At 41.3% G+C, this 27,276-nt stretch overlaps 1 protein-coding gene across 1 annotated transcript in view; it reads left to right on the plus strand.

The window, feature by feature from the left end:
* Positions 1-27,276, plus strand: part of FAM120A (family with sequence similarity 120A) — a 68,067-nt gene that overhangs the window by 25,667 nt on the left and 15,124 nt on the right. The window contains exons 4-13 of the mRNA XM_056851619.1: positions 2,199-2,327; positions 2,585-2,681; positions 4,488-4,609; positions 4,723-5,000; positions 6,397-6,484; positions 12,125-12,349; positions 16,168-16,342; positions 22,439-22,688; positions 24,535-24,649; positions 26,755-26,964. Coding sequence (XP_056707597.1) covers positions 2,199-2,327; positions 2,585-2,681; positions 4,488-4,609; positions 4,723-5,000; positions 6,397-6,484; positions 12,125-12,349; positions 16,168-16,342; positions 22,439-22,688; positions 24,535-24,649; positions 26,755-26,964 — 1,689 coding nt within the window. The remainder of the gene's footprint in view (positions 1-2,198; positions 2,328-2,584; positions 2,682-4,487; positions 4,610-4,722; positions 5,001-6,396; positions 6,485-12,124; positions 12,350-16,167; positions 16,343-22,438; positions 22,689-24,534; positions 24,650-26,754; positions 26,965-27,276) is intronic.

Below are 27,276 nucleotides of genomic sequence, written 5' to 3' on the forward strand. Positions count from 1 at the left end.
TGCAAGCCACCTCAAGCAGCTCTCTGAAGAGGCAGCTAAGAAATAATCTAAATAAAATATTCCAATGTTTTTAATGTAAAAATGTTCCTGACTGTGTTATGCCCTTGGAAAGAGATAACACCAATATTCTGTTGGAGAGCAGTCTGACCAAAATTGTGGTTTCTGTGTTTTGGTAGACTATTTAATAGAATGTACCTAAGGCAACCAAGGGTTACTTTGTTGTCAATATTTTTTTTGTGGTCAATAATTATTTTGTTGTCAATAATACTTGGTAAAATGACTAAAGAAAGAGATTGCAATTGAAAGAATGCTTGTTTAGAATGAGCATCAAAATTTATGGAATTTACATCCTAGTAATGGAATTGATTAAGGTTCTTTTGTCTGCACTATATTGCAGCTGAAGGACGTTTAGAAGTCCCATATTGTGTAGCCTTGCTCTGTTTCCTGATTGGGAGGGGCTTCCTAGAAAATTCTAGGGACGAATTGCCCAGAACATGTGTGAGCGTACTGTAACCACTCTCAGACCTGTACTTTCACGAGGTTTTATTTTTCAGTGTAATGATTAATATTTAGTTGCATAATGAAGTTTTTAGATAAATCTAAAAGTCACTAAATTTAAAATTGTGAATTGTGATCTATCTCCTCAGCATTTTTTCCATTTATATATTGCTTTTCTTAGAATAATTTTGCCGCTTTCCCCCCCGTGTTGGCCGCAGAAATATGTTTATGATTCATTGTCATTCACTTAGGTGTGCCTTTTGAATTGTTTTTTTAAGGATTTCCCCTTTCTTAACTGAAATTATTAGTGCTATATAGATCAAAGAAGCATGTTCTATTAAATATGTCAAATATTAAATGTCTAGGCTGTTATAAATTAAATGTCTAGGCTCTTATAAAAATGCAAATTTCTACTTCTCTAACCAAAAGAGTATTTCACGTCAGTACTGGTAAATTTGGTAAAAATATTTACTAGGCTATATGCCTGTTTAAGGGTATGCTCAATAGCTATCAGTGGGATTTACTTTAGCCTACACATAGGATTGGTCCATTAGGATTTCATTGACAAATGTGGATATTTTTACAGTTTTGAAGTGATACATATGTTGCTGAAAATCTCAGAAATGAATGCTGATATGAAGTGGTAATCTTAACAACTAGAAGACAAGTAGGAAATGTCAGATCTTGAACTTCGCATGAGATCTCTAGAACAACTAAATACATTTTAGGACAATGACCAAATTTCATCCTCATTTCTCTCATTTACTATTAAATTATTGTGCAATGAACCTGTTTCATTGCACATTTGCTATCAAATGGCTAAACAAGGATGAAATTGGATTGTTGGCATTAAAACATACCAATACATGCCAGGTGACTTTCTGAAATGGACCTTGAAGAGCTAAGAATTCCTAATAAATATCAGTGTTCAGAGTTTAACAAAAATGACTCACATTCCCAGGAGACATTGTATTTAATCAAGTTAAGTAATTGTAATTTATATTTTCTGTACAAGCATACATACCATTTCGTTGCCATAACAATTATAAAGTTGTTTGCAGATAGTTTTTAGATATCCTAATAGTATAATCCAAATCCTTTGGTCACACAGCTCATATGGATTGAAAAATTAAATCTGCTTAGAAATGTATTTTTCCTAACCACATACCTTCTGTGGTCCTTCTGTGTATGGATGCAAGGATACTAAGCAAAATCACTTAAACTCCTATGGAGACATATTTAGAAGTTAGTTCTATTGGAAAAAAATGGAATTTACTTTTGAGCTAACATGTAAAGGATCAGGCTGTAATTACCCAGGACTTTACAAAAGCAATGATTAATTGTAACTGGACAAAATAGTGGTTTCCTACTTTATCAACCAGACAACAGGGACATTAATAAATTACTAAATGGATTGCAGCATGGCTAAATGTAAACTTTTCACGTGCAAAATCAGAGGTATGGCAACAATTCATATTTTGAATGCTGCTGTTATTATTTTTTAGGAAGAATTAAGGCACTTGATATCTCCAGAAATTAGTGAATCCCAAACACAAACTGTTAAATTTGATCTGGGTTAACAGAATTCCTTGCTAGGATATTATACTGGAGTTTAATTCAGTTCAGTTACTTATAAAATTAAACTACTTTAGGAAGCTGCTGTGGCCGGGAGAATTTATAACATATGTTTGTGTTTCTAGGTACGAGCACACCAGTTAGTTTTACCACCTTGTGATGTAGTGATCAAAGCTGTAGCCGACTATGTCCGCAATATTCAGGACACCTCTGATTTGGATGCCATAGCTAAAGATGTTTTTCAGCATTCGCAGGTAAAGAGGAAACAAAATTGTGTGGCTGTATACTTTCCCCGTAAAAATTCATGCGGACCATCGCCTATTGTCTGAATGCTTGAAAATGTTATAAGCATGTTCTTACTGTTCTGTCATTGGGTGCCCTTTCTGTCAGACATCTGTTTTGGTATTTTTGCTTTGTTTACACATTTACATAATATTGAATGCATCTGTATGGGTGATAGGAGTTTCTATTATGTGCATAATTTTAATAAAGACTCTTAACCTTATTTTAGTCTCGAACGGATGACAAGGTTAAACGATTTAAGAGAGCAGTTGCATACTATTCAGCAACAAATAAGCCAATGCCATTTCACCCAACACACTACCTAGGTAAGTGCTGAAACTTTGGTTGCAATTGTCGTTGGAAAAAACAGAGAAAAAGTAGTTTGAAACAGGATCTGACTTTCTCTTCCATTACTTTTTATTAGAGATGCTATTTCTCTCTAAAGCTTGCATGCCCAACAGGTTGAACTCTTCCTGAATAGTGTCTATTACAACTGTAAAGATTAGTCATATAGTGGCTACCTACTGCTGACACTGTTCTAGCAATAGCCTGCCCCTTGCTTGGGAAACTAGGTCTTGTCACAGCCTTCTGGCCTGCTGAAGCTTTGCTGCTAATTCTCATTTTGGAACAGAGTAGTGGCACACCATGTTATTTCACTTTTCCAGGCATATCTGAAGACCATTAGATTTATTGACTACTCAGACAGGCAGCGGCTCTCCAGGGTCTCAGGCAGAGATCTTTCCCATCGCCTTCTTGCCTAGTCCCTTTAAGTGGAGATGCCAAGGATTGAACCTGGGACCTTCTGCATGCCAAGCAGCTGCTCTACCACTGAGCCCACAGACCCTCCAAAACTTAGATTGAAGACATACACTGGGCTGGGAGGAGGGCTGATAGTAGTAATAGTACCATACTGATTATATTGTATCAGCTAAAGGTATGTTGGATGTTGACTCACTGACTACTTGAAGCCTTTTCTATGTGGTTGGGGTTCATCCTCCGCCCCACCCCCCAGTCCTGTTCTACATGTATATGCCTTTTACATATTTAGAGTGAGGTTTTTAGCAGCACACGTAATCATGTGAAAATCTTAAAACTAGCGTCGTTATTAAATGTAGAAGTCTGCATTAGTAAACCTGTTTCAAAATAGATTATTGAAACGGGGGCAAAAGGCCATCTGGGTAAATGTCAAATCCCCTTCAGTGGGATTTGTCTGTGCAGAATAGTGTCATTTGAGTTTGCAGTGGAAATCTATGTGGTTTGGGTTTGTTCACACGAGATGGTAAGTGCTGAAAGACTTTCCCGTTTATTCCAGATAAGCCACACGAAGGTCTGCTTACTCTGAGATAAACTGCCTTGTCAAAGGACATATATTTGATTTGTAGCAGAAACTGAGTTCTCTTTGCCATGGGGATAGGGTGACACACAAGGAGTAATCTGTTCTCCCTTTTCTGAATAAATCTTAATTAGTCAGCATTCATCGGGTTGATTGAAAACAGATAATAATGGATGTAATGTAGCGTTTGATCTTGTGCGCCATGTCAAAGGTATCTCCACGTAGCTGAATAATCTTTAGTTTTAAAAGTCTATGTTCTGACCATCAGAGGGTGTGTTACCAATAATAGAAGGGTTGCAGGTTCTTTATTGCTAAGGTAATGTCCCAGTCAAGTAAGATTAAGCATCCTAATTTTAATGTTTCCAGTTTTGCTATTGTGTATGAGTATGAATCTTTAGGAGCTGAGCAAACCTCTGAGTCCAAAGGGGTGTTGGGCTACTTTACATCCTATTCTGTTGAGGACTAGAAGATAAATAATGAATGCCAAAATGATGGCAATGACTGTAAAATGAGCAGAACGTGGAAAGGTATTGGGGTTGGATGGGAGAAATAGACAAAAAGGAAACAATGTGTGTTTCTTGCGGTAAAGAGAAGTGAAACCAAACTGATGTGCATAGTAATTAAAGAATATTGAAATAGGACATAAGCTACTTTAGAAAATGAGGTCAGAGTCTTAAAAAAATCATGACATTTATTCTCGCGGTTTCCTTTTTTGTAGCATTGTCTAATGCCCAGACCGCTCATACAATAAGACTGTACATGCGTATTTAAAACACTTGTTTCCAAATTCTGTTAACAGCTAGACCAAATCAGTTTGGAATGCCAGGTATAGTGCCACCGTATGTCTCTTCTCAGATGCTGAACATTCCACAGACCCCTCTGCAAGCAAAGCATGTGGCAAGTACACTGTACAAACCCCCCGTTTTCCCCTGTTGTTAGAATTATTAGTTGTGCGTGTTGGGCATGAGCAATTTGCAAGTAGTTGGGGAAAGGTAGCATAATTTATAATGTATTTTTCCCCCTTTTAGTCCCAGCATATGTCTAGTCAAGGTAGTGCCCAGGGTCCGGGTCCATACCCCTATAACCTCTCGGAACCAGCCATCACCTTGGACACAGGTGGAAAAAATCTTTCTGAGCAGAACAACTACAGTAACATTCCTCATGAAGGAAAGCATACACCATTATATGAACGATCCTCTCCAATAAACCCAGCTCAAAGTGGGAGTTCCAATCATGTGGATTCAACATACTTTCCTGCCTCTTCTACATCATCATCCTCAGACAATGATGAAGGCAATGGAGGTGCAGTGAAGTGAGTACAAAAAGAGGGCTTGAGAAAGATGATATTTTCATAGAGAATGTGTCTGTTTTGCATGTCTGCTGCTGTTGCTGTTTCCTTATTCCGTTAATGCTCAAGGCTGTTTAATTTGCCTAGATCATTGTGGAGTCACAGGGATTGTATTGTGTGGGATGGTTGGAGAGGATGATGCATTGAGTGTAGTGGGAGTGGGTGGAACACATACATACTCTTGCTCATACACTCAGTAGCCAAACAAATGAAGGTGTTCCAGCATTCCTAGTTAGGGCAATGCAATCCTCTTCTTTTTTAGGAGGTAAAGATGACAGAAAAGACTGAAACATGATTTTAAATGTATGACTTGAAAAAGGATTTTAAATGATTTTAAACAAACTTAACGTGCCCTCTGCTTCTGGTTAAAATTTACGTTTTAGTGTAGAATAGTGTAGTGTAGAACCTGTATCTCTCTGATCCTTGTCTGACACTCTTAACCATTACACCACACTGGTTCCCCCTTGTATACCCCCCCTTTCTTGGAAAGGCCAGTAGCAAAAGTCAGTTGCAAGCTGCTTAAGTGAGTTGTGTTGTGGCCTCTGCTGGGCCCAGCCATGTCATGCAAATTTTGCAGAGGCTACTGTTCAGCCCAGGCAAGTTGTGTGGCATCAAGTTGTCTAGTATCTACCACAAATTGCATGGTAGTAAGTTGCCTTGTGGCTGCTGCAGGGCCTGGCCCCAAACACTCCTTCATCCAGAGCAGGAGGGAGAAGAGTTGGGATGGGTGGAGAGGCCAAAATGGCCCTCCCCTGATTTACTGACAGCAACCATGGTTTCAAGGCTAGCAATGTTTTTGTGGTTGCCTAGCAACCCACACAGTGGCCTCAGATCTAGTTCTATTATTTTGGAATACCCCTGCCTAATTTTTTCGATAAGATTTCAGATTCTTCTGCAGTCCAGGGGATTTTGTCAGGTTTGCAGAAAGGCCTTGCTTGTCTGTTCATGGCTCTAGTGTCTGGGTTTAGGTATTTAGATAGCACCTGAATGTCTTCTTGCACTGCTAAATTTGAGAATCCCAATTTGCATCAGCCTTTTAAGGCCACAGAAGTTACTGGCCTATAAGCATAATTACTAGTTTGCAAATGTTACCCTTTCAATCCATAAACGACTGTGCAAGTCCTTCTGTGAAATGTTCAGTCACCTGAAAGGATAACACTTTCCACAAGTGACCAGGCAAGTGGGTATTTAGAAGCCTAGTTTACATGTCCTTTGGGTATGAGTATGACCATTAATATTAAAGTAGTACAGTTTGAGATGTAAAATACCTGCAAAAGGGGATGGTTGTATGTTGATATTATTTTTCAACATCTTTGGATAATCATAGCAGCAATAAAATCATGTGATGTTCTTTCTTTAGTCATGTTGGTGGGAACAAATTGAGTTGGGAAGAAACAGGAACCCAGTCAGAAAATCAAGCACGTGGGGATCCAGGAGACCAAACAAAGGTAGTGCTCTTATTACTGTGATCTGTTACTGGGTAACAAATAACATGGAATGTGTGATTTAACTGCTAATAAACCTTTTAGAGAAATGCCAATGGAGTTTAACTATTTTAATAGGTATGTAGTAGATGAATGCACTAGTTTACCTAAATGCTGTTCTATACAAGCTTAAATATTGACGTTTATCAGTAATTTTTAATACTGTAGGAGTTGGGAAATATGTAAGATTTATGATGTATTGCACTAATTGCAAGAACAAACCAAGTGTCTTGGCCTGTGATCAGACATTCAAGTTTCCCTGATTTGCTGGAAGATGACAATTGATTGGAGGCAACAGAGTGCAGGAAATTACTAGACCTCAAGAATGACATGTTCTTCAATGTAGAAGGACTGTGTTATGTGCAGGTAGGGAATCTGAAGTGATTATTAGGAGAACATCATGGAGTTATTTGGCTGAACGTTCAGAGTGAAAATTGTTATTGCTACCAGAAGGTACAGGTTGACTATCCCTTATCCGAAATGGTTGGGACCAGAAGTGTTTTGGATTTTGGAATATTTTCATATACATAATGCGATATCTTGAGAGTCTGTAATGCATGTAGGTCTGTTCCCTCCTGCCTTGATCTGTACCCCAGCACGCTACCAGCAAACATCCTTTTCCAGCAGCTGCTGTCGCCTCGAAGGGCAGGGTTTGATCATGTTCCCTCCTGCCTTGATCTCTACCCCAACCTGAGGCAGAGAGCGAAGTGCCGTGAGAGCTTCTAGCCTATGCCTTCTAGGGGCAGGAAAACACGGCTACTTTCTTTTCCAGCAGACTTACGTGGCTGCTGCTGAGTGGGCAGGGCATTGCAGATGCAGGAGGCTTGGTATGCCGCTGAAAGCCAGGGCCAGTAATGCCTGTGAGTAATGCCAGCATTTTGAGGCATGGCGTCATGTTGGCTCAAAAATGTTCAGGTTTTGGAGAATTACGGTTTGGGATTATCAGATAAGGGATACTCTCAGCCTGTACTGATATTTTTAAAGGGAGATCACTGAGTGAGTCAGGTGAGATACATTTTTTTTTGCAGTTAAATAATATGCTGTCACTTTACTGATTAAACAAAGCCACATTTCTGCTGTACCCACTTTACTGTTGTGCCTATTGTTGTTTTTGCCAAGTTTGTTCACGCCCTGGTGATTAACCATTAAAAAAACTTAATTTGGGCAGCTTTCATAAGCTTATTGAAAAATTATATATGTATGCATAAGCAAAGCTGTGTGACCAAACTAGTTAATCATTGTGTAAAATTATTTTACTACATGCAATATACTTTAGCTGGAATATGAACAAGATAAATTTTTCACAATGGGAGTCTGGTGAATAGGAGGCCTTATGTTTAACATCTGCCATTTGTGTCCAATAGACTTCTTGGGAAATGCCTTTTGACAGTTGTAAACTTTCACCAAACTGTTAATTGTGCATTGAATACAATATTCCTAGCATATGTAATATACAAGAACTGCATATTACTTCAAGTGTTCCCAGCAGTTCATCAGTGTGGCTTCTGTGCAGTCCCACATGGGTACTGCGCACGCGCAGGCCAGCCGCGGAGAACTTGTGCTGGAAAGCTCTAGAATCTTCGGGCCGCTCGCACCCCTCCCCCGTCCTAGGCTCTTCCCGCCTAAGCGGTCATGTGACGGGGAGGGGCGAGCGGCCGTCCCTCCAGTTCTTTCTTCACCGCCGCGTGAGATAGAACGTTTTCTGGTGAGCTCCTATTTTTAAGTCGTCATATGGAAGATATGATGGCCCTTTTCAAAAAATGTTCCTCGTGCGGCTATAAAATGTCGCAGCTAGACGAGCACGACGAGTGCATCTAATGCCTGGGGGAGGGTCATATCACCGCGTCCTGCAGGCATTGCAGCTCACTTACCCACCGCTCCCACCAGGACAGGGCCCTGAAACTTAAGGCTTATCTCTACGAGCAATCTCTTGCTCCCGTCCTCAAGGCCTCTGCCAAAAAATCTCCTTCCTCGTCCTCTAAGAAAAAGGAAAAAGGCGGCCGCCTCTACTAGCTCCAAAAAGACGGCATCGGCTGCTAAAGGGGCCCCTGAGAAATCACCCCGTCGCGACAAGGAACCGAGCCTCCAGCGTCGATCGACGTTGAGGAGGGACTCGACACCAAAGAAGTCGGCATCAAAGAAGGGATCGGTGCCAGGGCATCCCTCGACCTCCAAGGAGGACTCGGTACCGAGGAGCATTTCGAGAGAGGGTCTGGCAAAGAGTGGATTGGCACCGAAGACTTCCCCATCAGCCTTTCTTAAGGATATACGGCGATCCCCTTCCTTGACCCAGCAGCATGGTTCCAACGAGCGTCATCACCGCTCCATCAGGTCTGGCGAATCTTCTCCATTCGCCAGCTTCCTCTCTGGGACACCGCAGTTGCGCTCCATCGCGAGGAGGAGACTCCAGGGAACGGAGGCATTCCAGCTCCTCAAACGGAAGAGGTCTCCCTGTGAGGAGCAGACTTACTTTTCCCCGTCGGATCATGATGTGATAGTGATCCCAGATTTTCACTCTGACTCCGACCTACACTCCCATCATTCTGCCGACTCGCACCGTAGCGAGTGTTACAGATCCTGTTGGTACTGGGATCAAAGGGGCAGCTGTTCCTGCTGCCGCTCTCCACCTCCTCGTCAGAGAGATAGGACGATGGGATTCACCCCAAGGTCGTGACTCGCCCAGGGATCCCAAACGGCGCCGGGACCCTTCGCCACGACGGAGTTCAGATCGACGTCGATCCCATTCATCCTGTGGGCATTGAGAGGACCGTCAGTGCCGAGGAAGTCCACCCAACTCTCGACGGCGGGTCTCAACATCGAGGGGCCGTTCCAGATCGCCGAGAGACCACAGAATGAGGGCATAGACGCCGAAGGCTTCGACGTCGAGAGATGCTGCCCGCCCGACGAGGCAGGTTTCCCAGTTGGACCCTTCGGGCTCTGATGAGGACACTAGATTATCCCATAGGGGTTCTGAAACCTTATCCTGGCCCTCGCCTGATGACGTAGTGGGCGATCCATTCCCTGTCTCCCCTTCGGAGGATATTAGGAGCTATAATGACCAGTTGGCTAGAATGGCCAAAGCCCTTGGGCTTAAGGTCGACCCTGCACAATCTAGGGAGGAGGATCCCATAATGGACGTCCTGTACTCCCCCGAGTCCGAACCAGTTGCCATCCCCATGGTAAAGGGCGTCAGGGGAATTGCCCTTACTAATTGGGCCAAGCCAGCTTCTTACCCGTTAATCCCCAGGAAGGTGGATAATCTGTATAGAGTACCAGAAGGTGAATTCCCATGCCTGTACCAGCACCCTCAAAGTAGTTCACTGGTAGCGGATACACTCCCAGCCAGGGGGAAAGCTGAATCTCATTCCTCCTCTTCTGACAAGGAAGGTAGGAAGCTGGATCTCCTGGGTCGCAGGCTCTACTCTGCAGGTTCCCTAGGCTTAAGGGTAGCCAACCATAGTGCTTTGATGGAACGTTACCAAATGTTACTTTGGGAACACGTCACTGACTTATTCCCTGACGTGACGGAGGAAAAGATAAAGGTAGCCAAGGCCATGCAAGTGGAGGGCTACTGCTTAGGCTGTCATCAACTTTATGCGGCCAGGCACGCTGCCGATGTCGCCAGTAAGACCATGGCATCCAGCGTGGCACTAAGACGCTTTTCTTGGCTCCGTTCTTCTAATTTGCCTCAGGAAGCCAAGAATAGGTTGGAGGACATGCCGTTCGATGAACGAGCTCTCTTTAACCAAGCCTCCGACGAGTACCTTCACAAGTACAAAAAGGATCGGGCTGTCGCCAAATCACTAGGCATTACAGCACCTGGGCCTTCAACCTCAACCTTTCGCTCCAACTATAGTCTCAGGCAGAATCCCCCCCTTCTACAATAGAGGGTATCGTTTCACTCCCTACCAATATTCAGGGCAAACTCAACAACCTTCAACCCACCTGACCAAAGGAGGTTTCCCTCCAAGAGTAGGGGGAAGAGGGGCAATAGGTCTCCACAAGGCAGACCAAACCCGAAGAAGGGTCTGCAATGACTAACCGTTCCTGCTTCTGCTCTACCTGCCCTACATTTTCTGGACAGGTTGTCTGCATTCCATTCTGAATGGGCCCTCATTTCAGGAGACCAATGGGTGTTATCTATAATATAACACGGTTATTTTTTGGAATGGCTGGATTGTCCTCCTTTCTTGAATCCCCCCTTAAGAGATACTCAGTTCCTCCCGATGTTACGAGATGAGATCGCAGAATTGCTCCAGAAGGGTGCGATCAGCCAGGTTCCTGAGGATCAGATCAGATCCGGGTTCTACTCACCCTATTTCCTGGTGGATAAGAAGGGTGGTGGCAAGAGACCCATTCTGGATTTCCGGGAACTGAACAAATTTATTCGTGTTAGACCATTCAGGATGGTGTCCATCCAAGAGGTGGGGACTTTGTTGGTTGCGGGGGCATTCTTTGCAGTTTTGGATCTCAAAGATGCCTATTTTCACATAGCCATTCACAAGTCTTGCAGGAAATTTCTCCGCTTCTCCTGTGAGGGTGACCATTTTCAGTACAATGTCCTCCCCTTCGGACTAGCTACTGCTCCCCGAGTATTCACAAAGTGTGTGGGGGAGGTGATAGGCCATCTGGCTACCCAAGGTATCATTATTTTTCCCTATCTCGACGACTGGCTGGTGGTAGGCTCTTCCCCCAGCGAGGTTACAGAAAGCGTACAGGGTATCTTGCGTCTCCTAAACAGATTGGGCCTCATTCTCAACGAGACCAAGTCTAGACTCGAGCCCACGCAGAGCGTCGAGTTCATTGGGGCAGTGTTGGATGCTCAACGATGAAAAACAGTGTTGCTTACCTGTAACTGTTGTTCATCTAGTGGTCTTCTGTGCAGGCACACATCCCTCCCTCCATCCCCGCTGTGGGTTGCTCTCTTGCAGGTCAATTCCGCGGCGGCAAAGTGGAGAACTGGAGGGACAGCCGCTCGCCCCTCCCCGTCACATGACCGCTTAGGCAGGAAGAGCCTAGGACCGGGGAGGGGCGCGAGCGGCCCGAAAATTCTAGAGCTTTCCAGCACAAGTTCTCCGTGGCTGGCCTGCGCGTGCGCAGTACCTATGTGTGCCTGCACAGAAGACCCCTAGATGAACAACAGTTACAGGTAAGCAACACTGTTTTTATCTTTTACGAGCAAAATAGGAGAACAAGATGCCTTTAAGGTGGAAGTGGGGCAGCTTGTTGAACTCCATATTAGTGTTATGCTCAGTAGAAATGTACATTTGCTTTCAGTTTGTTATTTGTGTAATCGTTGCTAAAGTTATTTGGTCATGCTCCTGTGAAAGTAAAAGATTCCAAGGAATCTGAATATTATTATCTTTGAAGAATATTATATTTGAAAATACTCTGCATTACAGTCAAGTGTGGGATTTAGAATAGCAACTCCTTGAGTGTGGATGTTATTTTGTTCTTGGTGATGTTTTTTCCTCTGTTTTTATGTGCTTGTAATAACTGGTTTGAAATTGATACATGTGCATGAAATTTACAGTGAATAATTGTGTAATGAAAGGTTGAGAGGTACGTTCCAACATGTGGTAAAGATGTTTTTCTGTGTTACAGGCAGAAGGGTCCCCTACTGTTTCTTCAGGAAACCGGACAGCTGAAGTTAAAGGGAACCAAACCAGTAGTTCACAAATCCCATGTCTGTTGTCAATGCCCACCAGAAACCATATGGATATTACCACTCCTCCATTACCTCCTGTAGCACCTGAAGTATTAAGAGTGGCAGAACACAGACATAAAAAGGGGTTAATGTATCCTTACATCTTTCATGTTCTAACCAAGGTAAGACTTCTAGATTTTGGTATTAGAAAACAAAGTTTCTAAAAGCATAACGGAATCCTACTTAAGGGAGAAGAAGGAGTTAAGGTAGAGAATGAATTCCATCATGAACCATTCATGTGTAGTCTGTATTGGGTGGGGGGAGATAACAAAGGTAGGGTTGGCAGGTCCCTCTTTGCCATTGGTGGGAGGTTCTGTATCATTGTTTGAATTCTATTATAGCCAAGTCCCTAGTATGTTAAAGGTGAGGAACACTTCCAGCCTGGTATCGTTTGGTTGCATTCAGTTGTCCTGAACCAAACCATAACTTTTTTCAGGTGACTTGAGTCTCAACTGCTGATTTATTCTGGGACTTGTGTAGTTCAATTCCCTTCCCCTTATTCATTTCTTGGTTTAAGTTCTGTCTGACTCCACTTCGTTATGACATCTGAATGTGAGAGCTGTCACAAATTGGAGATTTGTTTCTTCCCTAGTAACCTGAATTAACTAAGGTTAAATGTAAATAAACAACCATAGCCTCATAGGGATAATGGAGTCCTGCCTATACTGTATCCTTAATTGTTTATGCTTCTAAAGGTCAACACCAGAACTCTGAACTACCCAGCAATAAAGTGGAAGCATGCGTGAGAGTTTTTGATAGCTCAATGTAGTGAGTCTCAGTTAATGACATGGGTATTGTGTTCCAGCCACTTTTTTCCTTAAAAAAAAAGGGGAGTTATTGCTAAATCATGGATAACTGTGCCAAAGACCATCTTTATCCAGGAGAATATTTGAACAAGCTATGATGGGGAGATCAAGTTCCACTTCTCTCTAAGAAGTGGGACTTCTTAGAGCTGACAGTGGGAGCTGACGGAATGTTGGTGAGAGAATGAGTGTTAAAGCCATTACTTCTGTGAGAGGAAGCTGGAAACTTAAGAAAGCAAAGTGGCAGAATTAACAGCCTGATGCTGGCTGGGGAAAAGGCAACTTGTAACAAAAAAAGAAAAACCTGAATGCCTCAACGAAGTGACAGTTCAAAAGTTCAAGTGTGGAGAAACTTTGTAATTCTCTGCCAGTATCACTCCAATGGTGTGTTTAAGCCATAAGTAAAAGTTAACCCCTGGTGTGTTTAACCCTGTGGACTGGATATATATAGTCTCAGGAATAGAAACACACACATGTAAGATCTTATCCTAAATATTAAGATACTGATAAATGATGACAACATGTGACTGAGCATTTGAGTCCCAACCCCAATATCTCTGTGAGGTGTCTGAGTGAGGGATGGTTAATAAAGGGGAAGGGGCTGCCCTGTCAGGTAGTGTCTCTGGGAGTGAGAGAGACCCAATGTGTAGAAGGGTCAGGACTCTCTGTATATTTAAAAATGGTGTCTTCATGACCTACATGTAGCCCTGAACCTGTGTAACAGGTGGTGGAGGCTGGTAGGGTCTGTGAGTGGGGGGTGGGGTCACACAAGCAAGTCGATATAAGGCACCCTGAGACCAGGAAGTTGCTTGTGCTTGAACTGGGAGTGGGGGAGCTAACAACCTGCACTGCCTTCTAACCTGCTGTATAAGCAGGAGTGTAATCCTATCAGCCCTTACCGCCATGGTCCACCAGCTGTATCTGTTTTTTGTTTAGCTTTAGTTTCAATTTATCACTCTGCATTCATCTCATTATAGATTCCAGACACCTCTTCAGAGCATCCCCTGCTACATCTGGATTAACTAAAAGTGGGGAAAAAATAGAACTGTGTGTCATTGTTATATTGATGATACTTCATTCCAAATCTCTGGATGATTTCTTCCAGAGTTTCATGTACAATAAGTCTTGTATTGAGAAAACATTTAAAAAATGCCCACCAGTTCTTTTCTGCTTGTTTTTATTCAGGATACTTTTAACCTTGTGTTCAAAGTCTCTGTTCTCCCATTGGGCTGTTTCAGACACTACTTGTGCATCTTTTATGCCCCATTGGTTCTCAAGCCCCTTTTGTGCAACGTCTCTTTCTTAATTATTACCAGCACAGATTTATTTCTGCATGCTGATACACTGTCACAGTAAGGTGATACACTGTCACTCGAGCAAGGCGATTGAACAAGTGATGGCAACTTCAGGGATTCCTGATTGAAGCATATTGTTTGGATCTGTTCCAATGTGTTTAAGGCCAGCTGAAAATGGAACTGAAAGCCTTGATTGCTCTGGTGGATGACCTGTGCCAGGAGATGGAAAGAGGGAGTACAATCCTGTTAATAATCCTGGATGTCTTATTTCTGGGCTACCTATCAGGGTTGGGACTGGGAGACACCGTTCTGCATTGGTTTTGGTCCTACCTTGAAGGTACATTTGAGACACTGGTGCTGGGGGACTGTTGCTCCGCCCCTTGGCCTACAAGGTCCTGCAAAGTGTCTTGTCTATCATGCTTTTCAACATCTACATAAAGCCTCTGGGAGGTCATTCAGAGATTTGGACCGAATTGCCACCAATATGTGGATGACGCTCAGCAATTTCTCACGCTTCCAGCAGGTCCTGGAGAGGTTGGGGTAGCCGTGAACAGATGCCTGGAGGTAGTTTTGGAATGGATAAGTGCTAACAAGCTGAAATTTAATCCGAACAAAACAGAGGTGCTATTGGTGAGGGGAAGGCTTGACTCAGGACATGGGATATCTCCTGGATGGGGTTGTGCTTCCCCTAACATCTGCTTATCTCACTGTAAATCAGATTTTTGTATCTATTTACACTTATTAAAGCCAAGCTTTCCCATGACCTTTCCATAGCATAACAAATATCAAAGTTTTGTATGTATCAGAATATATTCTAGTCTTTGTTAATTTAATAAAACTTAATAAAAAATTTCCTTGATGGAAATATTCCTTGATTTGTTCCACTAAATGTCAGGAATATTTAGATCCTTCCAAATGCAAATGTTAGCATCAACCAATAAATATCTAATTAGATTCTGCTCTTGTCTTTCTAATATCTTTCAAGATTGCCCTAGCAGCATAATGTCTAGAGTTTTCAATTGACTTTAACCTGCCATTATTCTGGTTGCTTGAAGGGGTTCCTAGGAATGTTGTCCTCCTTCCAAATTCTCTTCAGCATATACCCTTACCCAAATTTTTACCGCTTTCCTGCCCTAAAATATGATGGCAAAATAATAGGAAGTACAAGTTGGAAGTATCGGATGGTGCTAGGTGGCACAGTGCTTTGTTTCTGAATACTGAATTATTTTACATGAAGTCCTTTTAAATAATTAAGTGAAATAAAGGTCAGAAACTTTCTCTTCATTTTTACAACATTTCTGATCTTTCTCGCTGATGAGGACCCAAAACGATTTACTGGGGATATAAACCTAAGTTAAACACCCCATGGGTCAGGAATGACCCGGTGTTTGCACAGGGGACCTTTACCTTTAAACAAGCTAAATAAAATAAGTGAACAAACGGGGGGTGGGGGACAAAATACATAAAGCATCCTTAGCTATCTGGTATCCACTTGTGTGGTCCAGCCAAACCAGAGGCAGCAGGCAAAGAACCCTTCGGCCTGCCCAGCCTTTACATACCTGCAACAGGATGCAATTGTTCTCTCTCCCCCCCCCCGGCATACTAAATTTTGTAAGCTAAAGTTTTAATTCCTAGTATTCTTTGGCATTGGACAGATTCTTTCATGTTCTGTGATAAGCTAGTGTAGCCCTGGCTACAATTGATATTTTGCACTTGCATACTTAAAATCAGAGCTTCTTTATGTTCTCATTAACTGCACATTTGGTTGTTTGAAAGGTTTCATTGATTAAAGAATGTAAAAGATTTGAGAGCTTAGAGCACCTTGTTTTGTTTGATGTACAGGGTGAAATCAAAATTGCGGTTTCTATTGAAGATGAAGCAAACAAAGACCTGCCTCCTGCTGCTCTCCTCTATAGGCCAGTTCGTCAATATGTTTACGGAGTCCTGTTCAGTTTGGCAGAAAGCAGGAAAAAAACCGAGAGGCTTGCTTTTAGAAAGAACAGACTTCCTCCCGAATGTATGTATTTGCCTTTCTGTCACCTTCAAACAGTGGCTCAGTTCAGATATGTCACAAAACCATGGTTTTAATTAACTGTAGCTGTGAACAAACTGGGCTGGATTCAGTCCCTGTTCAGCAAGCAAGCTGGGCACTTGTGTAGGGGAATTTTCACCAGAACCCTGTGTCACACTCTGCACTGTTCCAGAGCCTATGTTTAGAGAGCTGAAATTGAGGGGAGAGATAGAACGCTCCATTCCACAAACATAGCTCCACCCTATTACACAGAGTATCCAAGGGTACAAGCAGAAACATGGTTTAGAGCAGCTGATCTGCTTTCATTTTCTACCTGGATTCATATTTCTATGCTGCTGAGTGAAAATATAGTTAGTCCATAAGCTCTGACCATAACCGTGGTTTGTCATCTTTGACACATCCAACCATAGAGAGCGCAAATCATAGTTTGCAAACTCAGTTTAAATCATGATTCCTGATTATTTTCTGAGATCCCAAGCCTTGATTTATTGATCGAAATACATCGTGCTACAGTTAAACTTCCTTAATGATGGCTAGGTATGATGTCTTAACTGAGCCACTCATCTTTGACTGAAAATGGGGGGAGTTGTTGTTTGTTTGAGCATGCTTTCTGGCAACTTACTTTCTAATGTTTTGGTTAACATTGTTAACTTACTGACATGTTTTTTTAAAAGTTGGTTAACCTGAAGTTGATCATCGCTACCAACTTTGTGCATCCTATAAGTTTTATTACTGTCTCTGCTTGGCCTTTGTTAACCTTTCTTCAGGTCTCTTATTTCCCCAAAGTGTTACTGTAATTTTTGGAATGTCTGATTTAAATCCTGTTTTTTGCCCTCTGAAGAACTGGAGTAGATGCAGTTATGTCTTATGGTTTTGCTGTAGACAGTGAAATGTGTGCTGTGTTCTGGGTGGCAGCTGGAAGCATGTATGCAAGTGTGGTGAACATACGAAGAGCCCTGCTGGACCAGACCAGTGGTCCATGTAGGCCAGCATCCTGTCTCACACAATGGCGAGCCAATTCCTCAGGAGGGCTAACAATAGGGCATAGAGGCCGAGGCCTTCCCCTGATGTTGCCTTCTGACATTTGGATTCATAGGTTTATTGCTTCTAAACGTGTAGGTTTCTTTTAGTCACCATGGCTAGTAGCCACTGATACACCTATCCTCCATGGATATGTCTAATCCCATTTTGAAGCTGTCTGTGCCTGTGGCCATCACTACATCCTCTGGCAGCAAATTCTGCATTTTAATCACTTGCTGTGTAAAGAAGTTTTTTCTTTTATCCATCCTGAATCTATTGTCCATCAATAGATTCCCTCAAGTTCTATTATTTTGGGAAAGGGAGAAAAAGTTCCCTCCAACCTTGGTTGCCCTCTTCTGTACTTATTCCAGCTCTGCAATGTCCTTTTTGATCAGAAATGTACACAGTATTCCAGATGAGGCCATACCATAGATCTAAACAAGGGCATTATAATATCAGCTATTTTATTTTCAGGCCCTTTCCTAATAATCCCTAACATAATTTGCCTTTTTCACTGCTGCAGCACACTGGGTTGACATTTTGATTGAGGTGTCTGCTACGAGCTGTCTGCTACAACCCCAACATCTCTTTCCCTCTCAGTCAATTGGGTTCCTCAATACCAGTTCAGGTGTTTTTAATTTATTTTTTTAGGATTTTGCAATTATTTGTGTTCGACTGTTCCCTGTGGGAGCTTTTTTTAGGGGGGGGGGACAGAACTCCCCTAATGTGTGATCCCATTTGCCTGGAGGAGTTGCTTCTCCCCTCTCTCCCATTGCTCAGGAAACCTGTTAAATGGGGGGTGGGGGCAGGCCTGGGGTCATTAAAATGCCAGACTCAGATATTCCCAAATACTTTTGGAGATATTTGGAACTTTGATACTGTCATTGCCAAGAATCCCAAATGTCATCTGGATAGCCGAATATATCCAGAAAATACCAATAAGGTATTTTTGGGTATAGAGCTATATCTGAGTACACACCCCTAGTGGGAGGTATAGGTTTTCATGGGGTGTGAGACGCATCCTTCACGGTTGAGTCAAAGCAATGATTTGACACCGCTGTGTGAAGCTTCTTTAACTCTTCCCAAGAGATGGTTTTCTCCTAAACTTACTGGACCTGTGGACGCAAAGCACCATATGCAACCTTGTAGCAATTAGCATGTTATAAAGTCCTCTGAAAAATGTATGAAGTGGCAGTGATAGCGGCAAAGAGAAGTATTTCTCTGCAACCATTGCATCAACTAGTTTGTGGCCATCCCCATTGTTTAAGGTATCTCGACATCTGCTGGCTTCTAAATCTGAACCTTTACTCTCAGGAACAGGCAGTTAGCTGTGACACCTTTCACAAGGCTGTTTGCTGATAAAATAAAACAAATATGCTCTGATCTGGGTGCCAGCGGTAATATAGGCCAGGTGGAAGAAATGATTAATACATCATCTGGTCTGCTTATGGACCATTTTGACCCTGATACTTTGAGGCATATGGACAGGACCCTGGGATCTTTGAAAGCTGCTCTTTGTGCACTAGACCCTTGAGTACCCTGGCTACTAAAATTATGTAAGGACCACATTAATAAGCCTTGATGAATATCTTAAATCAGTCACTAATTCAGGGCACCTTCCTTCAGCAACTGAAAGAGGTGGTTGTCCATCTACTGCTTAAAAAACATTGGTACATAAAAGTGATGTGGCCAGTTATTGCCCAATGTCCAATCTGCCCTTTCTAGGCCATTGATTGAGGGAGCAGTAGCAGACCAACTCCAGGTCTTGAATAACTCTTGTGCTCTGGACCCTTCTCAGTCTGGTTTCAGCCTGTGCTATATGGGATAGGGTCGACACTAGTGGCTTTAGTTGATGACCTCTATCTGAATGTAGGCAAAGGCCATGCTTCTTTCTTGCTCCTACTGGATATCTCTGCAACCTTTGGTATATGCCATCCTGTTGAAGTGTTTGGAGGCAGGTATTAGGAGATATGTGTTGTAATCAGCAGGGATCTAGACACTGAACAGACAGAGATCCTGGCTGAGTTGGTAACAGAGGCAGAGGCGGGCCCCTCTGTCTCCTCTGAAGTTAGCAGTTTGCCTCTGTCGGAGTCTGAAGTTTCCGCTCGAGGAGAGTCAGCCGGCAAGTACAGAAGATTCACCCCCATGGATAGATAGGCTTAGGGAAAGATTACACAAAGACTTAGCTAACAGTCACAAGAATCTACGGGAGTTTAGTTGGACACAAAGCCCTGAATACTGACAGGCGCCAGGCTAGGTAATTGATGGGGCTAATGAGCGCACCACCGGAGGGCCATATAATCTCAGGCTGTTGATAGGTTTCTCCGTGGAAGCAACAATTCAGTTTCCAGGCTGTTTTGCATCCACCTTGGCTCCTGACCTTGACTCCGATGGACTGGAATTCCTCCTACTCTGACCCTCGGCTTGATTAACGACTCTTCTGATAGCGTTTGGACTGCCCAACTACCCAGCCTTCCTACCCTTCCTGGGACCTGACAATATGCCTTAAACTGGTTTAAATCATTCCTCATGGATTAGACTCAAAGGGTGTTCATAAGTCTGAGTCACAGTGGTCAAGAGCCTTCTAGGCTGGAAAACCCATCATCAGGACATTGGCTCAAGATCAGTACTCCAGAGCAGAGTTCTCACAGTGTAACTGGCGTAAACCGATGACTATCAGAATGCCTGTATTGCAGCCAGCATGATATGCATATACAATAAAACTCATGTAAACAATCCTGGAGACTTCAGGGCTTGTAACAGGTTTGTTGATTTAGGGAGAAGGGGCATCTGCTTTTAATAACGGTTGAGCACATCAGATTATTCCATAATATCCACGTGGACTAGCTTTGCTGGCAGAGTCTTGACCAGCAGGTCTGGAGCTTGAAACTTGATCTTCCATCTAACCTTTCCTTGGTTTTGAAGTGTAGCAAATCTTTTCATTTGCTCCAGAGATCATAGAGTAGATTCTCAGGAGCAGAGCAAATTGATGCTCATATGTCCACCTTGACCCACTATCTGCTTTTCCTCCCACACTGCATACGATACTACATTAAATACCTTTGTATGTTGATGTAGAAAACAATACATAATACTCTTAGAAGATCTCCACAATGCCTAGTGTCTTTGGTAGGCAGAACTAGAGTAGGGACTACATCCAAAAACACTTTGGAGGCGGACATCAGTGTTGGCGAATGTATTAGTTGACACTATGTTTTAGAATGAGGGCACCTTTTTTAGTATACATTATTTCTGTTGGGTCTGTGAATACAATCGTCTCTTTTCACATCTGTGGTGTAGCAGTTAAGAGCAGTGGACTCTAATCTGGAGAAGCGGGTTTGATTCCCCACTCCTCTACATGAGCGGGGTTGGTTTCCCCACTCCTCCACATGAAGCCAGCTGGGTGACCTTGGGTTAGTCACAGCTCTCTTAGAGCTCTCTCTGCCCCACCTACCTCACAAGGTGCCTGTTGTGGAGAGGGGAAGGGAAGGTGATTGTAAGCCGGTTTGATTCTTCCTTAATTGGTAGAGAAAGTCGACATATAAAAACCAACTCTTCTGTTTGATCTTTCTTGAAATTGATCAGTGGCCGGTCATTCACTTGGCTACTTAAGTCTGAAATAGCAGAGTGATTTGCTGCTACTAGTGAAACAGTAACTGGAGAGTTGTTCTGCCTTCAGATACCATGAGAGAAATTACTTATTCATTAGGATGTACTCTACAATGAAGGAACAGCAAATCTAACGAGATGCAGAGAAGAAGTCAACAGAAAGTGGTTATTAAGCACACCTCCCATATGCTGGTTCTCCTGTGTAAATAGTCTCTATCTGATGTTTCTTTGCAAAGGAGGAACAGCTGCAAAGATTTCTAAACATGAGCTGACTGCCCTGTGTAATGCTAGCCTTAGTCTAGCTGTCAGCAAACCCATTTCTTGTAACTTTTTGGATAACAGAAGCAATATTGTAGTTTTCACATCTCATCTCAAGTGCAGTTTGCAGTGTAACAATATCCTGGTTAAGGTGGCAATACTGATAAATTTGGTCTGATTACTTTAAAAATGTCATATCGGAAGACAGGAATGAATAGTGCACCTTATGAACATCAAAAATGATGTTGCACCAATATTTCCTTAAGGCTTATTTTAGCATCTTGTTTTCTGGCCTCAGCAGTCTTAAAGTTATGAAAGCATATCATGTCTTTTATGTTACACCAAGATCATCTATCTCAGCCAGCATCCCACTGTGTTCATCCAACAGCAGGACTGTCTGCTCTCCAAATTCATCTTAATTTGCAATGTGCTGCAAGAAGAGAAGGAGCAAGTGTAGTTTGGAGAGCAAATAAGATTGAGTCCCATATTAAGATCAACAGTTTTCTCTCAGCTATCAACTGTTTATAATTTAACTGAAGCCTTAGATTGCCTTGTTTTGAATTCTACCTCTGCTTGTTAAATAAGTTTCTCTTGTTTGTAAAATAACAGTGAAGAGCTGGTTCATACAATAATTGCAGGAATTTTATGGACAAAGGTGGAGGTTACAGCAACCTACAAACAATTAAGCACTTTAATGAAGCACAGATATTCAACCTGATTAATAAGTTCCTACCATAAAAACTGCATTACAGAGTACATTGGCTGGATTGTGCCCTGCTTTAGTCAAGGTTAGCAGTGGCTTGGATATCCCAGAAATATATAGTGATGGTAGGAATTTCCATCATAGTGTAACCCTCTCAGTCACTCTCATACCCCAGCTGAAAATGGCCCCTGAAATACTGTTCCTGGGGGAAAAGGGACCCCCACCCCCAGGAATAAAATTAAGATTTAATTTAAGATTGTGTTACCTTTAGATAAATTGTCTCATTAAGTATTACTAATCAGTTATAGTACTCTAAAACCTAAAATACAGTTGATGTTGAGCTTTAGAACAGTCTTAATGAGGTTAATCTGTAAAGTGTTTTTTTTTTAAGTGTGCTTTTATAAATTGTAGGATTAATGTATTAGCTGGTGAATTGCTTGGCTATCTAAACACAAAGTTAAAAGTATTTAGCTTTTTAATTTGTTTTGCAGTTTCACCCGTGATAATTAAAGAATGGGCCGCTTACAAAGGAAAGTCTCCCCAGACCCCTGAGCTGGTAGAAGCTCTTGCATTTAGGGAATGGACTTGTCCAAATTTGAAGAAACTGTGGCTGGGGAAAGCAGTGGAGGACAAGAATCGAAGAATGAGGGCATTCTTGGCTTGTATGAGGTCAGACACACCAGCAATGTTAAACCCAGCTAATGTGCCCACTCACCTTATGGTGCTCTGTTGTGTATTAAGGTGAGTGTTGACTACCAAAGGTCACTTGACAGTTTTCCTGTTCAATGTGAGAAGAATTCATGCCTTTGAAATCACATTTACATGTTCTTTTGTTGTTTATGACTGTTGCTTATAATTTCTTTGGACATATTTCTGCATCTTCATATTGGGTTGATGGTCGGCACTTCTTGCATAGCCCTGATATTTGTAAACAAGTTATTCAATATAGCCTTTTTATTTTCATTATCAAAATTACAAACATTACATAAACCTACCAACAAAGTCTCATAATGAAATATACCACTAACCAGTATACTACTAACATAGACAGACTTTATAAATATTTCACACTGTAATTCAGATGCTCTATCCCATGAAACCCATTTAGAGGCACGGCAGAACTTCTTCAGTCTTCTTGAACTTAATTTTATTCCATTATATAATAAGAAAGGTTGCCAAACTTTAACGTTCCTTTGCACGTCTTCCTTCCTTTCCTGCAACTGTCTGAATGCAGTTATCTTATTCATTAACATAATAAACCGTACTTTATGGATCCATACTGTTGCACTTGGCAACTTTTCTTGTTTCCAACATTGTGCCTATGTCATGCATGCTGCTATAAGTAAGTTCTTGATATCATACTTAGTTTCTGGTTTCAGCTGTTTGGGAAAGAGGTCCTAACAGTGCAATTTTGGGATCACATAATATAATATCTTTTGTTTCATAATATATTCTGAGTTTTTAAATACACTAAGCCAATAAGTCTTATGAAATATGATTACACCTCCAGGTAGGTGCTGCTTCAGTTTAGCCACCCTAATCTTAAATACCACCTTTACATTATTTTTTATATTTTCCTTGCCATTTGCTCTTCAATATAGCCTTGTCTCAAGAGTGTTCCTGCCTCTTGTAGCACTTTCACAAGAAGCAGCAGTTACTAAATAGTGACAGTTTTTATGCTGCTTGTGTCCAGTGGCTTGTTTTTAATATTGTGATGTGGTTTTATTCATAAGCTGCTTCGAACAGGACTCTGAATAGGTGGTATAAAAATATCCTAAATAAATAATAGAAAGTAATAGAAAAACCAGGTGTAAATATACATGCATATATCAACTGCTAATCAAACCTTTTTATCAGTAAAGCTTACTTTTATTAATAAAATGTTAATACATGTTGTTGAATAACTAGCAATTATGTAAATGTGATTGTGACTCAAAGCATCAGAGACTGGGAAGTTACTTTGAGATTTCCAGTTAAACACGAAACCAGAACTTTCCAGTTAATCTTCCTCTAAAAGTGGACGATGTAATGCCTTTAGTGGCAAAAGGCAGTTTCAGTCTCTTAAAAGCCAATGTGTCTTTTTTTGGTTTTAGCCAATTAAAGATGCATCTCAGTTTATGCACATGGTAGAATCTAGTATTCAGTTTCTTTGATGATACAGCTTTTACTTGCTGTCCCCAGCTTAGGCTGTTCTAACTTTTCATTTTACATCCTCTCTCTTAAGATAGATTTGGGTTGTTAACTTTGTTTGGTCATTAACTCCAAGTATAAGAAAAAGTGGCATGTTGCTCTTTGATTTATGTGGAGCGGTGTGACTAGCTTTCAGCATATATAGTATTTTGAGCATAATCCTGCCATTGTTAAAAGCACTCCGAAATCCCATTGATTTTAAGGGGGGAAATTAACAGTTGCTTAAATGTTTCCCATACTAACAATGGGATTTTTTTGTATTCACCTTTAGCTGGATAGTTCCCAAGGAACGGCAGGTTTCATTGTAAGGCATTACTGTGATGTTATATAAGTAAATCATAAATATTACTTCAGAATTTTTTGAACACTGTTGAATCAAAGACTTTTGCCTTTTCAGGTATATGGTGCAATGGCCTGGGATTCGGATACTTCGTCGCCAGGAACTTGATGCCTTCCTGGCTCAAGCTTTATCTCCAAAACTGTATGAACCTGAACAACTACAAGAACTTAAGGTAATTTTTAAACTTCAGTGGAGCGTACTAACTTGGTACAATAGCTTCATCGACATATATGGTTTCCGTTCAGTGAAATAATATACTGGGACAAAGAGTTCTTGGCTTCATCTATAGACCAGCTTCAGTTAGTCAATCAGATTGTGATGTATAGTTTCTTGAGGTTCTTTCCTTCTCTGCTTGTAAAAGAATGGTTTTCAAACTTGGTATCCTGAGGGGGAGCCCTTTCTGTATCTCTTTTTCCTCGCTGAGGATCACTTGACATTAGCCATAGGGACAAGCTTTTGGAAAGCTTTTTCGCTACCATCATTTCCCTCAAGTAACAGGGTAAATAAAATTGGTTTCGTAGAAGAAGAAAAAGAGAGTGTATGTTTAAGTTTTAACTTTCCCATTTTTAATAATAAAATGTACCTTAGAAACATTTTTTAAAATACTTAAAAAAAAAAAATATATGGCCATGAATCAAACGCATTGGATTCGATCCAGTGGTGCTCATTTGCTCCCAAAGAGTTCTTAACGGAGCCAGGCTATTTAAATGAAATGCTTCTTAAGTATTCTTTCTCATGGTTCTTTATGCATAACTTCTGAGGTTAAATATAGCCATGTATTATATTGTGAGCCTATTGGCTTGGTCCTCACAGATGCTAGGATTTAGCAGATGGCATCCTGTGACATCACAGGGATCATCCATTGAATTCACATGCATCTTTTGTACTTCTACTTGGTGTTTTCCAACAACAGGAGCTTTGTTGTGTTTTTAAATTATAGACTTTTGATGTACTGTCCTTAACTCTTTGATAGTTTAATAAACAGTTTAGCTGTCTAGGAACTGCAACATTTTCTTGTGGTGTTTACAGATTATTAAAACCAAATGAAGGAGAGTTAACCATAGTGCATGTTTTATAATGGACTGTTGCAACTTAATTGTCACAATATTGAAGTATGTGTTGCTGTTAATGCAGTTTTTCACCCTGAGCTTAGTTTTGTAGCATTTAATTAATAAATAGACAAATTTACTCTGAGAACTTGTACTCATTGCTGCTGTACTATAAAACTCCCAGCCTTTGGGAATTTGAGTTGTTCAGTACTAATGATCCAACCTTTGGCTGGGGAGGGCAGGGTATAAATTAAATTAAAGAAATAAACCAAAGTTCAGCTTGAAAACACGTATACTGTAAGGACTGCGTGATCAGCACAACACAAACATGACTTGATTCGATTTTTCTGTACATAAAATGTATATGGTCTAAAACACAGCTTACATTGAGTCGAACCAATTGACCATCTAACCATTACTCTCAACTACAACCATATCAGCTTTCCATGGTTTTGGATAAAAATCTTTGCCTTAATACTTCTAACTGGAAATAATTAGACCTTAACCTGGGACTTATTAAATGCATAGAATGTGTGTTAATCCTCCTCACTGTGGGCATTCACATGGCTCAAAGCCAGTTCAGCTTTCTGCCTGTCCTGGGCTCTTCCTTATGACATGTGTTGATTAAATCTATTAACTGCTATGTTTAGATAAACTGTATTCTTCTTGAACATGGTTGTATCTTGTTTAATAAAGATTTAATTAATTTTCATAGAACTAATCAACAGCTTTCATGTTTTCTTGCAGCTTGGTTTTTCCCCTCAGTTTTTTGCTTGGCATTGTATTGTGCATGTTGTAGTATAATATAGTTATTAACTTAATGCACGTTGTGTTTTACAATGGGATTTAAGAAAGTTTAACTGAATTACACCTGCTAGACACAAGCAGACATGGCATGTGCACATGTATACATATATGTGTGTATATGTGTGTAATTAATAAAATATCTGCTTTTTGTAATACATGGGTTGTATTGTACCATCATTCTGCTTAATTTATCCACCTGTGTGGTTTTTCTTTGTGCCAGTTCCCCCCTGCCCAGTCAATGAATGCCTTTTGTGAGGTCAAAAGAGACTTCTGGGGAAAGAAGGGGGAATGTATGTCTGCTAGTGGCATGGTGGTAGGATACAAACCAGAATATTTCATTTCAGAGCAAACCTGCAAATAGATGTATTTAAGCTTCACAATTTTGTGTGATATTTACTGAAGTTTAATTTCTTTCTTAAAGATTGAAAATCTAGATCCTCGAGGGATTCAATTGTCTGCTTTGTTTATGAGTGGTGTTGACATGGCATTTTTTGCCAATGATGCTTGTGGGCAGCCGATTCCTTGGGAACACTGCTGTCCATGGATGTACTTTGATGGGAAGTTGTTTCAGACTAAGCTCATCAAAGCAACCCGGGAGAAAGTTCCTCTCATTGACCTCTGTGATGGTCAGGTACGTTATTCCTGAAATGTGACGGTGTGCTCTGCACACTGGAATGCTGCGGTGACTAGTAAATTTTCAGTAATAATACTGACAACAGATGTGAAAGGCAGGTAAAATATTCACAAGAAGTGTTCTGCGTTTTGGAGACTCTTGAATCAAAAGCTTTGTAAATGAAGTATTAAGAATGTATGTAGATCAGAAACATGCTGGTTCAACCACATCCTGCGAAGGGTCAAGAATGTCATATTCTGTGCAGATGACATACACGTATTTGAGAGAAGGGCTTAATGCTGATTTTTATGCATCACTCATTTTCAAGAG

This window comes from Euleptes europaea, chromosome 1, assembly GCF_029931775.1.
Source record: "Euleptes europaea isolate rEulEur1 chromosome 1, rEulEur1.hap1, whole genome shotgun sequence".
In the NCBI taxonomy this organism is placed as follows: Eukaryota; Metazoa; Chordata; class Lepidosauria; order Squamata; family Sphaerodactylidae; genus Euleptes; species Euleptes europaea.